This window comes from Mastacembelus armatus, chromosome 6 (genome assembly GCF_900324485.2).
Source record: "Mastacembelus armatus chromosome 6, fMasArm1.2, whole genome shotgun sequence".
NCBI lineage: Eukaryota > Metazoa > Chordata > Actinopteri > Synbranchiformes > Mastacembelidae > Mastacembelus > Mastacembelus armatus.
In genome coordinates, this window is record NC_046638.1 from 8,262,089 (window position 1) to 8,277,963 (window position 15,875).

The 15,875-nt window shown below is 38.5% G+C and overlaps 1 protein-coding gene across 1 annotated transcript; it reads right to left on the reverse strand.

The window, feature by feature from the left end:
• Positions 1 to 6,481: 6,481 nt before the first annotated feature.
• LOC113133043 (AT-rich interactive domain-containing protein 3B-like) lies at positions 6,482 to 15,687 on the reverse strand. The gene is made up of 9 exons (XM_026311562.1): positions 15,664 to 15,687; positions 14,398 to 15,009; positions 10,420 to 10,494; positions 10,245 to 10,317; positions 9,032 to 9,215; positions 8,158 to 8,408; positions 7,513 to 7,788; positions 7,339 to 7,428; positions 6,482 to 6,621 (listed from the first exon to the last, which is right to left on the reverse strand). Exons 1-9 carry the CDS (start codon positions 15,685 to 15,687, stop codon positions 6,482 to 6,484), a joined length of 1,725 nt encoding a protein of 574 aa, XP_026167347.1.
• Between the last annotated feature and the right edge of the window lie 188 nt (positions 15,688 to 15,875).

Below are 15,875 nucleotides of genomic sequence, written 5' to 3' on the forward strand. Positions count from 1 at the left end.
AAAGATTGATCACCACCTGGTAATCTGTACACAGATGCACAAATATTATATTTAAAAAAATTAGAAGTAATAAGCAACACTATATGATAACATGACAGGTCAATCCATGCTCCCCCTACATGACAGGTGTAAACCCTAAATGTAGTTCTTATTTGACTGTCTTTTTTCTGTTTGGGTAACTGCTCAATCCACCAATCACAAAGCTGCAGATAATCATGTATTATTAAATATATCACCGTCTCTGTATTATTTATCAAGATTTACATACAATTATCAAAAGGTGGAAATGTAGAAAAATCACATCACACTGTGCTCATTGTTCTCACATATCATATATCTATATCATATATCTGCTCTCCCATATATGCAGTATATATACTAGGTGTGGTCAAGGTCAAAGTGGAGCTAGATAAAATAAATTTCTCTATAAATAAATAAATGTCTATCAATTGCAATTCAATCTTGTCTAAACTATGATTTATGAGGAAATGCTTTCAGACTAAACAAACAGAGACTGTCTTATGTAATATACTGAATGAAACAGATATAATAAAACCTAATGGCTCTGTATACAGGATTTGCTTGTCTGCTATGAAAACAATGCCTTGACAGGGTAATGCAAACAAAGATTAGATCTGTCAGCTCAGAGATCCAGAGGAGATTGGAAAATTTTCCCGAGGATTGTGAATAGTGAAAGATTAAACTACAATGTCATTAAAAAAGGGGATGATCTCCTGCTGCGTTTGGGTCCTGTAAGACATCATTTAATCCCCCAAACACTAAAAACAAACATAGGGAAAAAACTTCACCACCCCTGAAAGGCAAATGTTAGATCTGTCCATGCATGTTTACATTATATCCTGTTGCATTATCTGCTTATTGGATCACTAAATCAAATACATATGTTGTTAGATTTGAGTGACAGGTTTTACCTTGTGCTGCCGATGTGTGCACGAGCTCGTCGAGGTTATCAGCTCTGAGGACTGTGACTTTGATGCGGTGGGACAGAGTCTGATACTGAAGTAAAATGAAGATCTGTGGAGGACAGCTAAGCCCTCTACACGCTGGTGCATCCTGGGAGCTCACACTCTGCAGTCAACGGGCAAAAGTTCAAAGAGCAGAGAGGGAACCTCAGTGAGGAGTAAATGAGGCTTTTGGTTTGCACTACACTAAAACTACAAAAACTACTGAAGAACCAACAACTGACATCAAGCTCTAATGTCTAAACATTATATATATAGTCTATGGACTATATATATATATATATATAGTCTATGGACTATATAGAGCTTTGGTGTGGCTTGAATGACAATTCAAGCTTAAGCCCTAAATGAGCTCAAAAGGGGCCTCCTCTCAGATTTTATGTGGACATACCTTAACGTTTAAAACAAAATCAACATCACAAACAGGACTTCAAAACACAGACTACCTTTTGTGCTTTCCACTTGTTTGAGTTAAGCAGTTTTGTAAAGTGAAATACTTGCTCTGTTCCCCAGTCTTTTTCTTCACATTCAGCCTCCAGTTCACCCAGTGCCGTGCCTCCCGGGCTTTGTGGACCATGTGTGTATACGGCTATTCTGAGCGTGCATCTCTGAAGCTCAGTCACAGAGTTCACCATGAAAAGCAGCACTAGGGTGTGAGCCTCAGGGCTGACACTGCTCTGGGTCGAGGCTTGTATGGGGCAGGGACACACAGGTAGTAGACTGCCCAGCACAGAAACGTCCTCTAATTTATGAGGTGTTCCACTCAGGCTGAGGACAGTGACCGATAGGGTTTGCTCCTCTGGAGAAAAGGCCATAGTAAAGTGGAGCCAGGGGTTTGGTGATATTGCGTATTTGCAGCTGGCACTGGAGCCATAGTTCAGTGGAGCCAGTGGGACTGGTTCTTCAGACATAGCAGCAGAGACAGAACTAGAACTGGTGAGTCTGCTGTGTTCATTATAAGATATACTATCCCCAGTGACAGTGCAGTGCCTCTGCAGAACCTTACATGTTTTTGACAACAGTCCAAGTTTGGGAAATGTAGGCAGGGAGACATGGCTGGGATCTATGGGATTATAAAGGGGTGAAGTTAGCAGTGGTGTGCTAAGGCGTCGCAGAGAAAAATTAGATTTTGGTTGCTCTTTTCGTTCAGAGGCAGCTCGAGCTTGATAAGAAAATGGAAGGGAGATACAGTCGTCTTCTGTAGGGGCAGGACTGGTGAATGTGGAGGGATACTCCAGTACAGCTCCATCCTGCTCTCCACATTGCTGCCAGGATGCCACTGTCACTGCTGAGGGAGGTGGACTCTGGGCAAAGGTCACATGTTCAGGAGGAGCTGTTGCAGACGTCACAGTATCTTTGTTTTTTACTACACAAATCTGACTTTTCCTCCAGCACAGAATACATCCCAGGATCAAACTTAGACAAAAACTAACCAGTCCAACCAGAAGTAGAATTTGGATGTGAACTGAGGACATAAAAGAGCATAACAAGACCAGTCAGACAGCAGCAGTTTAGACAGTGGGTTTAACAGAGAAACTACAAATCTACTATTTGACCCAACTGGCCTTTAAATATAGATATTTTGTAACAACTTAACACTTTTAAACCAGTTTATATAATTGGCTGCTGATTCCTCAGAGACCATTAAATTATTTTTTAAGTGATAGCCTCATTTTTTCAAAGGTGGTTTTCAAGTTTCCTGTTGAGCTGTAGAGGTGCAACATTAACAGAAAAGCAGAATATTAAAGAGTATAATATGATTTAGCACATATTTAAATACAGAACAAGGAGTCTGGAATTTGTCCCCAAACTGGAACCACGTTAGGAAACTTTTCATAGCCCATATGGGTAGGAGGAATGGATCACAGCAATCAATATCTTTTTAATACATATGAAAATGTGTGTATTGTTGTAGACTTGTAAGTGTGAATCAAAACCATACCTTCTAGGTGTTTGGTGAAAAGGACCTGCACCAGAAGCCAGAAAAAGAGTATGACCATGATGCCCTCGATCATACCCTTGCAGCAGAAGAGCAGAACAGATTGCCAGAGAGGCTGGTCTGGGTACTCCTCATCATGGTAAGGCATGGTGAAAGCAGAGTCTGTAGAAGTCTTTCCTATAAAAGTATCTATAGCTGTAAAGAGATCCCAGTCATGAAGATCATTTCTGTCAGTTATGAAAATGCATTGTGATTTTCAGTCCTGGAGATCTCATCAGTATTTCTGCCACCGAGGATAATTTGAAGTCGTTATTCTGAACAAAACGTGTCACAAAAATGTCCGTATCCCTTTAAAACATCTTGAATATTTAGAATCACAAGTTTCGGGTTTGACCAACAACAAGTGAGCATTACATCATATCCCCAGATTTTTAAAAAAATGGATTTATCAGATAGTATGGACCTCCTTTCTCAAGTTGGATTTGGGTGATCTTTAGTAGCTGCTGGTCCCTGCCCCTGATAAAAACTGGAAAATCTTCCTTTGTTTGAAACTCTACATAGAGTTTATTACAGTCTTCATCCCACGACACTGATCTCATCTACAGAGAGAACTGACTGGTATTATTCCTCCCGGGTGGGTGGGGTCTGTGGGCGGTGATATCATTGTCATAATACATCCAAAAAAGCCAACTTCATTTAGATTTACATTTATTGTATATACACTAGTCAAAACCACAAAGCAAAGACAGACAAGCCTACTGCCTAAACATAACAGAAAAGAAAATCAAAACCAATAAAAATATACATTTACTCCACATATAATATAAATAAGCTCCACCCCAAATCAACACATCTGATCAAATTTAATTAAATAAAATGCATAAAATAAAAGTGCATATCACACACATTTTATCTTTATGTACCTACTTATCAAATCTAACTATAAAGTCTATTTTCTACACTGTTCTAGATGCCAATCCAGGCAGTCACCACAGAACAACTATCTCAACAGTAAATCCTGCAACCCAACCCCTGCTGTCATCCTCTGTCCCATCAAATTACAGGAATTAACTCTCAATACAGCCCCTGTCTGTACTTCCTCTTCCACATACACAATGTGTAGAGTTTAGCTTGATGACGTTAATCTCATGCCAAAGACACAAAAAAAGCATAAATTCATGTTGTTTCACTCATTCACTCAGTTGCAATTAGAGAGAAAACCTAACTGATAAATTCCACTGATAAGCATTGTTTAAAAAAAGTCCCTTTTTAATTGTTTACTAGTTGAGGTGCAAGATTAAAGATGTTAAGAACAGATGTTGAAATGATAATGAGTTGGAAATACTGGCTGTATAAACCCAGTGAATCTGAAATGGGATGTGTCTTGTATAGAGCAGAAAATGCTACCCTCATCTGGCCATTCACTGTACTTACCATTCACTGGTGGAGGAACTACTCAGATCCTTCCTTCAAGGAAAAGTTACAATACTGCAATATAGAAAAATATACTATTAAAAGTACTCGGAAAAGGGTGCAGGTGTCATCACCACTTCAAGCATAAACATACAGAATGAAAAGTAGTCATAAAGCAGAAAACCATCCCTGTGAATGTCATATTACCTATTGCATTATTGGACTGGATCATTCAGTTGCACTTTAACGTAGGTGTATAAGTAACTAAATTATTTGATGATGCAGTTGGATAGTCTTATCTACTAGCGTATCAATACTAAACATTGTGCAGTTAAGAGGTACAAGATTTTTTTCCTAATTGTGGAGAAAGTATAAAGTACAATTAACTGAAAAGTTACAGTACATCCTGCAACTGGTTTTTAACCAACCTAACCCAGGTTTTCCAAAACATCTATACAGATTTGATCCTGGAGGTTTAAGTCTCAGAGATGCAGTTAAAAGCTCAAAAGCTAGTAAGATTATTTTGTCACACATGCTTAAAAATTTCTTTTTCTTTCTTTTCTTTCACTTATTTGTTAGGGATTTGGCGAAACCAAAACAAAACTATAAAATGGTCAAATTAACACTACGTGTGCCTTCTGAAAAATATCAGTCATATTTTGGGAAACATGATTTTTTTGACATCTCTATGAATGCAAAAGTAAGCAGTTCACAAAGATAACTGTCTTTCTACAGCACACAAGATTGTTTTATTTTTCATGGCCACATGTCCCAGAACTATGTTAATCAAAGACCAAAACAGATTTTAACATCAACCTTGATTTTTTTTTTTACCATTCACAGTGACATTTGGTTGCAATGGTACAGCAAGTCAACGTGATTGTCCACATACAGTACATCTGAGCAAATGACTATATCAACTCATGCTGCATTGATTATTGCATATTTATCGGTAGAAGAATGAGGTAGCACTGTTTCAGTGTTCGCTCGTCAAAATCTTAAGGTCATTGACAATACATTCTGTGTTTCAAATACAAATACAATACAGCAATATATTATGAGATACAGTGTAACAATAATGAGCCCAGAGGACATTCCTGAGTGTGGAAGAAATTCCCAAGAAAATTAACATCATGGGAAGTCTTTTGAAGTAAATGTATCATTGGCCTTTGATTCAGAGCTGCCATAAAATATAAGGCTGTGGGAAATTATTATTATTATTATTTTAATTAAACCATCTTGGAATTAATTTCTTTTAAATTTCACTGGATTCTTTAGGAAACAGCATTGTTGCAGAAACTGATAGTACAAGAGGTACCGTATACAAAATGGCTTCAGCAAAACTTTTGGATACTATGGGCACCAAAGACCTGTTTAATAATGTAATTCTCACCTTAGCACATAAGCTTAGCATTGCTTCTCACTGTGCACATTTCTGCTCAAAAGACACTTCTGAACAAACCTCACAAAACCCTTTACACATCAATGCCAAAGGGCTTTTAACAGGTACTAAGGCAAATTGTGATCTGCATCTACATTACAGTCGATATGGAAGCCTTTGGGATCAAACGTCACTCTCTTCATGACAAGACTCTTTTAAAACACATTACAGTCAAATTAATGGAAAACAATGCTAGAATTAAAAAAAAAATCAATTGCTTCATTTGTGCAGCTGACTTTCCTTATGTCAGAGTCATGGATGGATTAAAAGACAATGGGCCCCTGGGCACAGGCATCTAAAAGGCCCCAACTCCTCAAAACAAGACATGACATGTAATCACTTTGTGTTTTGTGTCCGTTTTATGTCATTTTACATCTGTTTGTAGTCATTTTCCACTTATTTTACTTTCTTTGTGTTTTATTTGGTTGTTTTTCATATTTCTGCTGTTGTTTTCTTTTTAGTACTTTCATATAGTTTTGCATCTATTTTTTTTTTGCATTCTGTGTCTTTTGTAATCTTTTTTTTTTTTACTTTCCAGCAGTAAGGTTTTCTGGTCTAGGGGCCCCCTGATTGCTTGGGCCCATGGGCCTATGCTGGGTAGCCCCGTTTAGTATTCCATCCATGTCTACAGTTCATATAACGTCTTGTCTGAGAGGTATATTTTGTAATAACTTTGCTCAGAACAGATTTAAAAGCCAGTGAGCCTCAATTTGGTCCCTTTGAGGAAGTGGAAGATGAAGAGGAGGGACTGTGCGAAGAAGAGAGGGCACTGAAACCACTTGTTCCTGCCAGAGTTACAGCCTGTGAAGCAACAGAAGCACCCGACTTCTGGGCAAACAGCGTACCTACAAAGACAAGATCATTAACAGTCACATATTGTGTGATTGTATGTGTTGTATGAGTAGCTTGTTACAGTTGCATAATTTATCATTTCAAGGTTAAGTCAATGTAGAATTTTGTCTTGATTTCTCCATGTAAATTATATGGAGCGCCATGAAAAAACAATTACAGAGGTATTATGGCAACAGTTTCACGTGTTGGATAAAAAAAAAAAAAAAACAACACATCACTTTCTTATCAATACTATCAAAATCATGTTCAGATCTTTATCTTATATGCTGTATAAAGTTTGAGTCAGCAGGTGGCTAGCCTAGTATATCACAGAGATGGTAAATAAATTGAAACAGCAATCAAAGTACCTCAAGTTAAAAGCTGACTATCAACCTTTCTAAAGCTCACAAAAGTCACAATGTGTTGTTCTGACACACTTTTACAGTTTCTGTGCCTACAAACTAGTGATTAGGTTTCAGTGGAGAACTTTAGGGGTGCTGGTAGGCAGGATTTTGATCATCTTGATACATCCAGGCTATTGGTTTCTGCTCTTGACTTATATGCATTTTCTAATAATACGGAAGAAAGTAGGCATTTTCCCAAATACTGTGCTTTTAACCTAAAATATAAATTTAATAGAAAAAAAATACATTTACTATCTGTTCATTTTATTCCTTAAGAATCCTACCAAGAAACACAAGAAGGCAAAACCTTGAAATGTAAAGACTTACCTGAGTAAACAGTACCGTTGACTGCCACAGATACACTGATACTGGCAGCTCCATTAGTGGAGATACTCAGAGACAAGTCCTCTTTGCTTTCTAGGGGAGAACAATGAAAAACTGCAATTAACTGACTTTCCTGTGGTCATGTTTGAGAAGGTCTGTAATGTCTAGGCAGCTCACCATGTCCATTGTTAAGCTTAAAGTTCATTGGGTTGAAGTGAGAGGCCATGGCCAGGAGGTTTTGTTGGAGAGCTTGCTGCATGAGGCGCTGCTGCTCCTCCGCCAGCCGCATCATTTTCTGTTCTGGGCCATCAGCTGCAGCTCCCCCTGCCCCTCGCTCTAGCCTCTCTTTAAGATGCTCTAAAGCAGCAGCTTGTGCCAGCTGCTGCTGCTGCTGCTGCCCTAAGGCCAGAGCCATGGGGGGCAGGGTGGGTAGTACAGATGTCGGTGTCTCATCTGATTAGGAAAAAGGAAGTGGGAAAAAAGCTGAATGTCATAAAGACACAGAGAAAAAGAAATTTTTAAAAAAATGTCTTTTAGATACAACTGTACCAGCCCATAATTTTGTCCCCCTGGGAGGGACCTTATAGTCATCTGTTTGAGCCACTTGAACTTAAAGACATAAAATACTTTGCTGTTCCATCCAAATCCATCTTTTAGTTCTTCAGGTGGTCAATGCATGTTCACCTTTTTAGTAGTCACCTTGTTACACCACTCTACAGAGCAGCAGTGGCTTCATACTGGTGCCCAGTTCATGCTTCCAAATCACTATTTGTTAATTAAAAACATTACACAATACATTCAAAGTAGCATCATACATCATACCTGTGTTTCTCTTTAGATTTGGACTGGCAGATGCATTCAGGCCATTGTGTCTGGTTGGGGTGCTTTGCAATGTGGAAGAAGGGAGCAGGGTGTGTGGTGCAGAGCTCGGGGAGGGAGAGTAGCGGTAGAGGCTGCTGGTGTAGCTGGGACGTCGACTTTCTCTGCGGTTACTGTCTATAGCAGCCTGCAGCTCACCAGGAGAACTGAGCCCCTTCTTCTCACACTCGAATGGGTACAGGTACTTCATATACCTACAGGGAAAATTTTGCATCACAGTTTCAGATGCTAGTTAGTTATCATTTAAAATAAACAAAAACTGGGAATTAAAGATTTTTAACACAAAAAATCTTTTAGGTGTGTTTCCTTTTTAAACTAGTTTTACAAACTTGCTTAACCCAATCATTTACAAAGTCTTCAAACTTGGACAAGAACCGATCCACATTTCACAGGCTTAGAAAAATGTAATTTACTTGTGCTGTACCAAGCATGTGGGTTTAAGTACCACCAAAACTCACTAAACACAAACACTAAACTTGCACATATATAATCAAAATTATTGTAAACTAAACTAAAAGAATGAGCAAATCTGGTGGGTTTGGCTTGTACATATGAAAGAACCTGTATACATTATTATTGTCTATCGCTACAAAGGTTAAAAATATAATGAAATATATGAAAGCAGCATTATTAAGTTGCTCCCTCAACTTGGATTCAACCAGGAGAAAGTATCGTAAAGTGAAAACTACGCTAATTTCAACACATTAAACTCTATTAAAATATTATTACAAGCTACTGGAGCTCCTTTCATTCTTTCTTTGTCTGTCAACAGCAGAGCTTTTTAAAGTTTTATGCTATAAAGCTGAGAGCAACCTACTGGGTGCGGAGGGTGAAGGCTGCACTGGTGATCGATGTGGGGAGATTGAGACCTTTAGTGATTTCCCTCCAGATCTTCTTGTTTATAACCTCCACCAAGCCTCCTTTGTCGGTCACAAGCTTATAAAGCTTGTACAGATCCAGCACCTGCTTCGCCATGATGGGGATGCGGTTCACAGGAGTTCCTGGAAAAAAAAAAAAAGGAAGATAAGTGCAGTAAAATGTATTACTTTGCTTTGAATTCTCCTGAAACTTTAGCATAAAACAGAGTTTTCTTGAAAAACCATTACTAAGAAAGATAAAAAGGGGAATTGGTTGATCTTCTCATCTCAGGGTCCACCTCAGATTAATGTTAGGTAATATGTTGTAGCATGTATAATCTCTGTGGACAGACTGATCTAATGAAGCTCATTTCAGATGGATGGAGGTGAAGATAAGTCCACAACAGGGCTGCTGTTACTGCATTGATTTGAGCACAGGGGGAGGGATGATTTTAGGGCCAGCAGTGCCTGCTAATCGTTGCTTTAACAGCTGACCTTTCTGATCCCAATTTGGAGAAAAGCCAATTAAGGAGTGAGTCTATAATGCAGTTAGAGAAATAAGATTAATTTTTGCTTAAGACAAACAAATGCCACAGACACACATACACACATTTGCCATGTCCATGACCTTTGTCCTTGTTCGTTTGACAATGTCTTTGTTTACACTGAACCTAGTTAATCTGCAGGTGTAACACGCGATACTGAACTATAGGATTAAAGGCATGAAAGTTAAAAAGTATTTCAGCCACATTACTTTTGCTAATTGGGGCTTATTCTGAAACTTTTACTGTTTTAGGCAAATAAAAATCCCAAGTTTTTTAGATTTTTTACATTTCAAATTTAACTCAGTAAATTAATATAATATATTTCAGGAAATTTAAAACAACCTAATTTGAGAAACCATTTTTATTGATTATATGACATTTTAACAGTTTAATTCAGCTTTTAATTTTAATATAACAGTGCGAACAATTTGGCAGCAATCAATTGAACTTTGTTTGCAGCAGAAATTAAATATCAGTTCAAATGAACATAACATTTATTCACTGATGATCACTCACACCACTACATTGGTTTTTTTTAATACTCATTAGAAACAACAAAGACCTGGGTTGATAATTTCGGAAAGAAACATTAAGAAGTATTTAAAAAAAGACAAACTCTGAATCTTACCTCGTTTCTGCATGAAGACAAAGAGTTCATCAAGAAACTCCTTCCGTTGTGGGTCATTATCCAGTTCATAAAGCTGTAATTTAAAAACCACCCATAAACAACAAGCTGGACAGCTGTTAACCTGTGATGATTTTAGCCATTTTCATGTTTACACAGGTCTACCAAATCTACTGACCTTGGCAAAGTCCTTGGATGGTTCTCCTTTTACTTTTCCACCATCATTCTCCTCAGCCCACATGGTGCTCCCTCTCTAAATAAATCCACAGAGAGAAACATCAGCGAGCAGTGTATCCTGCAGATCCTGCCATGGGTCTGCTTCATATGAAGAGGATTATTGAGGATGGAGTGCCAAAAATATGGGAAGTTAATTTTCAGAGAGAATATTTCAGATGCAGAGTGGATGTTCCTGTGCCATGGATGGTCCTATTTTATACCGTATATGACCACCAGACATGTCTGGACATGGGGGGGGATTGAAGAGATTATTAAAGTCAGAAAATTAGAACACTAGGATGTTGTGTCCTCTGTGAGATATGATTTCTATTTACAGCTTCCCTTTATTTGTCATATTTTCCTCAAGGACACTGGACTTTGTGCTTCCCACGTCCTGTGTGCAAACCTGCTTTTTTCCCAGCACGAAAACCACTATCAGACTCTCCTGCAGCAAACAGCTGGTCAGTGAAAGCATCCGGCCGCCTGCTCCGCTGTGTTGTGTATACATAAATGCGTTTTTGTTTTTTGTTTTTTAAGTACGTGTCCGTTTAAAGTTGGGCACAGTAAAAAGGACATTAATGAAAGACCCGTGCTTGTTGCTCATCAGGCAGTTTAAAATGACATCTTGTTGTCCCATCATTTCCACCTTAACATGACAGTCAAAGGTTAAAATGTGAGTGAAGGGCTGTGTGTAACCATGAAAGGTTATTGTCCCATTTACACTGAAAACTGTATCATGAGACAAGTATGAAACAAGTATCAAATGACTAGAGGGAAAGAGGCTTAAGAATATAATAACATTAACATTAAGAACAGGATGTTTTTTGATGCTATCATATCTTTATTCAAAGCTGTCACTACATTTCATTTTTAGGAGTCATGCTGATTTAGGTGCAGCTTATGACGTTATTTTCCTTCTTGCATATCTGTTACTGGTTTGCCTTCTGTAGGCGTTTGAGAGGCACTTCTTGGCATGCAAGTGAGTGCAAGTGTTCTTGTTTTATATTAAAACAAGTATGGGTATTTTAGACAACAAAACAGGCTTTTTTTTTTTTTTTTTTGCCAGAATCAAATGCTTCAATTATCATTCTTCCGGTTAATCAAAGTAATGGACAGTTTTATATCCTTGACTGTTTTCACCTTATAATGATTTAACTTGATATTTGTCTTTTAAATATTTCATGTTGTATTCGCTGTCACGTTATCACATTCACTAAAGATTTGACATAGCAAGGTGATTAAAACTGGGACGGGTAATGACAACATCTCACCCTTCGACCTATAACGTATGTAAGAAGTGAATATCTGTTGGCTTCCGGACCAACTGTAACTCTCCTCATGTTTATAGTAAAAACACAATTCAGATTGCAAATACTGACACACAACCAACAGCTGCATCGTAACGTGAAGTCCCACTCTTTGTTTTAAGATTCACCCGCACACATACACACAGAGTTCATCTGATTTTGAGCAGGATGTCATTTAACACCACTGTCTGTATAGTGGTGGATCTGGTCATAGCAATATTTCATACAGTTTAACTCACAATGGTTAGGTCCATTTGGTCAAATTTACAGTTTTAATTTTAGTTGCCAATATATCACATTTGTCTAACTACCTCATCTGCTTATCTATCACATTTTTGCTATCTCTACATTTTTGATTTACTTTAAGCCATTTATTCTTTTAGTTTCACACTCTTACACATCCATTATATCTGAATCAATATGAAGATCCATTGTGAATATGAAACTGTAATTTAAATATTTTGTATTATTATTTAGGCTACTCTAAGATCTTTCCACATATCCTAACTGCAGAAGTTGGGATATAAGTATAGCCTGGCTGGGTAACGCCTGTAAATACCAACTTTACCTCTTTAAATTCAGTTTTTAGTTGTTAAACTGGTTAAACAGTATAACTGTATGTATCCACTTTGCACACAAGACTCTGCCCCTGTTGTGGCAGAGCTGTTGACACATCTAATAGCTTTAGCTTAGAATTTCTAATAAAGGACTTCTACTCCCCCCAGCAGAAAGCCTATTGATGTGAAGCTAGATAAACATCCCAGTCTTTTCACCATCAAATGGAAATAAAACCCTTCCCCCCCTTATTGATGAGCAAGTGAGACCTACTGTGGATCTATTAACAAAGAGCTTTCAGTTAATTGCTCACAGAGCTTTCACACATCGAGCTCTGGGAATCCAGATAGTATTCAGCATATAGGTCAGGAAAAGGTTTCTTTTGTTTTGTTTTGTTAAAAAAAAAAGCAAAAAAAAAAGCGTAGTTTTAATTGGGTGTTTAGATTATTTTTTTTGTATTTAAATGACAAATTATTGGGTTATGGAGATTAGTATACACAAAGCGTTCTGTGAAAGTGAGTCTGTTGGCAGCTGATCAAGATAAAAACAGACATCAGACATCATTTGAAAACGGGAAATACTCCATTAAAATTCTCAAACATTAACACTAACTGGAAACTTCCTCTTATAATTGGCTTCATTAAAATAATTCAGCTTCTCCAGCAAAGCGACAATGAAAAACTTAGCCCTCACCAAATTTCAGTGTGACCACAGGAGGCACCCACTTTTTAATCCAAATCAAATTATTGAGCCTTTAGTCACCAAAAACAAGTCGGGATCATTTATCTGGCCCCTTGCTGTGCTGGAAACTGGGACTTTAATTCATAACAGATTCTATGTGCTGCGAGAAAAAGACACACAGTCTCACTGCAGTGGCCATATAATGTATTGATTACCTGCAGTTGAATTACACTGCCATTTAGTGTTGCCAAGCAACAGCTCAATTATGCAAAACCATCCAATGAGTTTCAGCTACAGCAGCATTGAGTTTTCAGGCAGTTCAGGGTTTTAAAAAAGGGAAACCATCTGACTTCAAATGACCCCTAAATTCATTCTTCCCTGTGTAACTTTTACCAAAAGCAGGTACTGTGGGGGTGTGCTAAAAAGAAAACCACAAGAGAATATGAAATATCAGAACACAGTAAACAAGAGATGTGCAACACTCCTGATAACTAGCACCAAAAGCCCATCCTGCTGAAAATGAAACTACTCTGAGTAAACTTCATGAGTAGCAGCTTGCCATCATGCTGTGAGGTGCTAACCCGGCTGTCCCAGGCCTCATTAATCATAATGTATGAAGTGGGGCCTTTCAAGGAAAACATACTCACACAAGAACCAATCAGATTGTTCCACATAATGAAGGGGAGAAAAAAAAAAAAAAATCAATGAGGAGACCCTCTGGTTCCTATAAGTAGTTAAATATACCAGCTTGAAAACAAAGAGCATAAATACCAGCTTTGGATCCAATGTTTAAAACCTGCTTTACATTTTAAATGACAACTGAGTGACTCCAACATTTCCTTTTACAGCAGTTAATGTTTGAAGCATTAAGCTTGAAGGTTTGATATACACACTTGAGGCTAATTCAGTAATTCCTCTGCTTTCATTTCAACTCCATGTCTGTCAGGCCTGAACCACAAGCTTTGAACAGTTAGGACTGGACCAAAGCCAAGAGCAATTAGCTCGACTGGTGGTAAGCACGTTTTTCCTCAAAAGGTGCGAGACATGAGGCGGAGTACGGCAGAAGGAGAAATCTCTGGCCCGGTCGGTAATTAAACATGAACGGGTTTGGGCAAATTGCCAAAGGGGCATGCTCCGTCCTCCACGTGAGAAAACAAGAGGCAGAAGTAGTCAACAATTTATAGTGAGAGTCAGAGCACACACAAACTAAAGAGTGGAGTTACAGATGTTACTTTCGACATCAGTCTGTGGTTATATCTATATAGAATCAGTGGGCAGAGATAATACACTGGATTTGATGTATTTGTAATTTATGAAAGAAAAACTGAAATAACTCCAAAAGATAAACCACGTAACAAAGACAACAATATAGCTCTTCCTTGTTCCTTCCCACTTACTTGTTTAAATGGCTCATCACAGCCCCAGTCAGAGAAGCCATTGGGTGATGTGAAGGTGTGTTGACCTGCAGGAGACAGCACCTCCTTCTCCTCATGCTCCTGCTTTAATGCTGGAGGTTCGGGCCTTTGCTTCACAGCGGACGACTGAGATGTGGCATAAGGAGGGAAGAGGAAGCCTGGAACCTGCTGGAGTCGAGGCTTCTTCACCTGCTGAGGAGGCCCGTTCTCCTCCCCCTCCTCCTCTTCTTCATCTTCATCTTCCTCCACCTCATCATTCCCCATCATCTCCTGCTCCTCTTCATCTGAGTCTTCCTCATCTTCATCAGGATCTATTCTTCTCAGGCAGCTGCTCAGAGCATGTTGAGCTGCTTGGTACATGTGTCCATCTAATTTGCCAAATAATGCAGAGTCTGTTTTGGAGCCAGAGGCTCTCGCTGCAGCAGCGTGTTGAGCAAACAGGAACTGAGCTTGAAGAAGCTGTTTCTCTTGCAGATTCATCTCCAGCTTGGCTTCTCGTTGTCTTTGCAGCTGCTCCATCATCGCCTCCAGCTTCACCCCAGCAGGACTGGACTGCGGACACCTGGCTGAACTGCCCTCCTCAGATAAACTGGACTACACCCAAAAACAAACAAACAAACAAACAGCCAAACAAAAAAAGCAAAAAATCACCAACTCTTTCTTCACCATTCACAGTTTTTAGTTATACTAAATTATCCAAAGTAGTGTAAAGAATGTAAATTAAACCTTTACAATGTTGTCCTAAATAAAGTTCTACATACTTGTTTTAGGATCCAAACCAAAACTTACAGTGAACCTTTATCAGAGCCTCAGTCAGCACATTAATGGTGGATTAAAGTGAAACAAAGCTTAATGGCTTGAGACAATTATTAACAGAAAACGCGTTTATTTAGTTTAGAATAAATTATTAGAAGCCCTTCATGCTAAGATCAATGTGTCCTTGTTTTGTGAAAACCTACTTAGATATGAAAGAGCTTAGGACTTATTTGCAAGTCGAGTCTAAGGAAAATCAACTTTATTTCACGGGACATATAAAGTCGTAGTTTGATTAAATGTTTTTGGCATCAGTAGCTGTGAAAACTTATTAATCTCATCCAAAAAAAAATTAAAAATGGGGAAAACATGGCTTCAAAGCAAAAAAAAAAAAATCCTTGACTCTTTAGTTCCTGATGTCTACATTAATCTGCATTTCTTTGTTACTGTAACAAACACGAGTGGGAACGTTACCCAAGAGTCGTCGACACTCACCGTCTGGGTCTTTGAGAAATCCATCACCGCCGCCAGGTCGTGTCTAGTTTTTCCTGCTTTCTTTCGGCAGAAATAAATCGCGTAGCATGACCAGCTTCTGTTTAAAGAGAAATGATTTCCTGATTAAATGATATTTAAAATCCCCCGTGGTGCGGAGGCCAGAGTGGCCGGAGCAGCAGCAGCAGCAGGAGGAGGAGGAGGAGGAGGAGTAG

Coding starts and splice junctions, on each gene's coding strand:
- LOC113133043 (XM_026311562.1), bottom strand. CDS start 15,687: ATGGATTTCTCAAAGACCCAGACG. Junction 10,318..10,419: donor CATCCAAGGACTTTGCCAAG/GTCAGTAGATTT, acceptor TTTAAATTACAG/CTTTATGAACTGGATAATGA. Junction 8,409..9,031: donor GCCTTCACCCTCCGCACCCA/GTAGGTTGCTCT, acceptor TTTTCCCTGTAG/GTATATGAAGTACCTGTACC.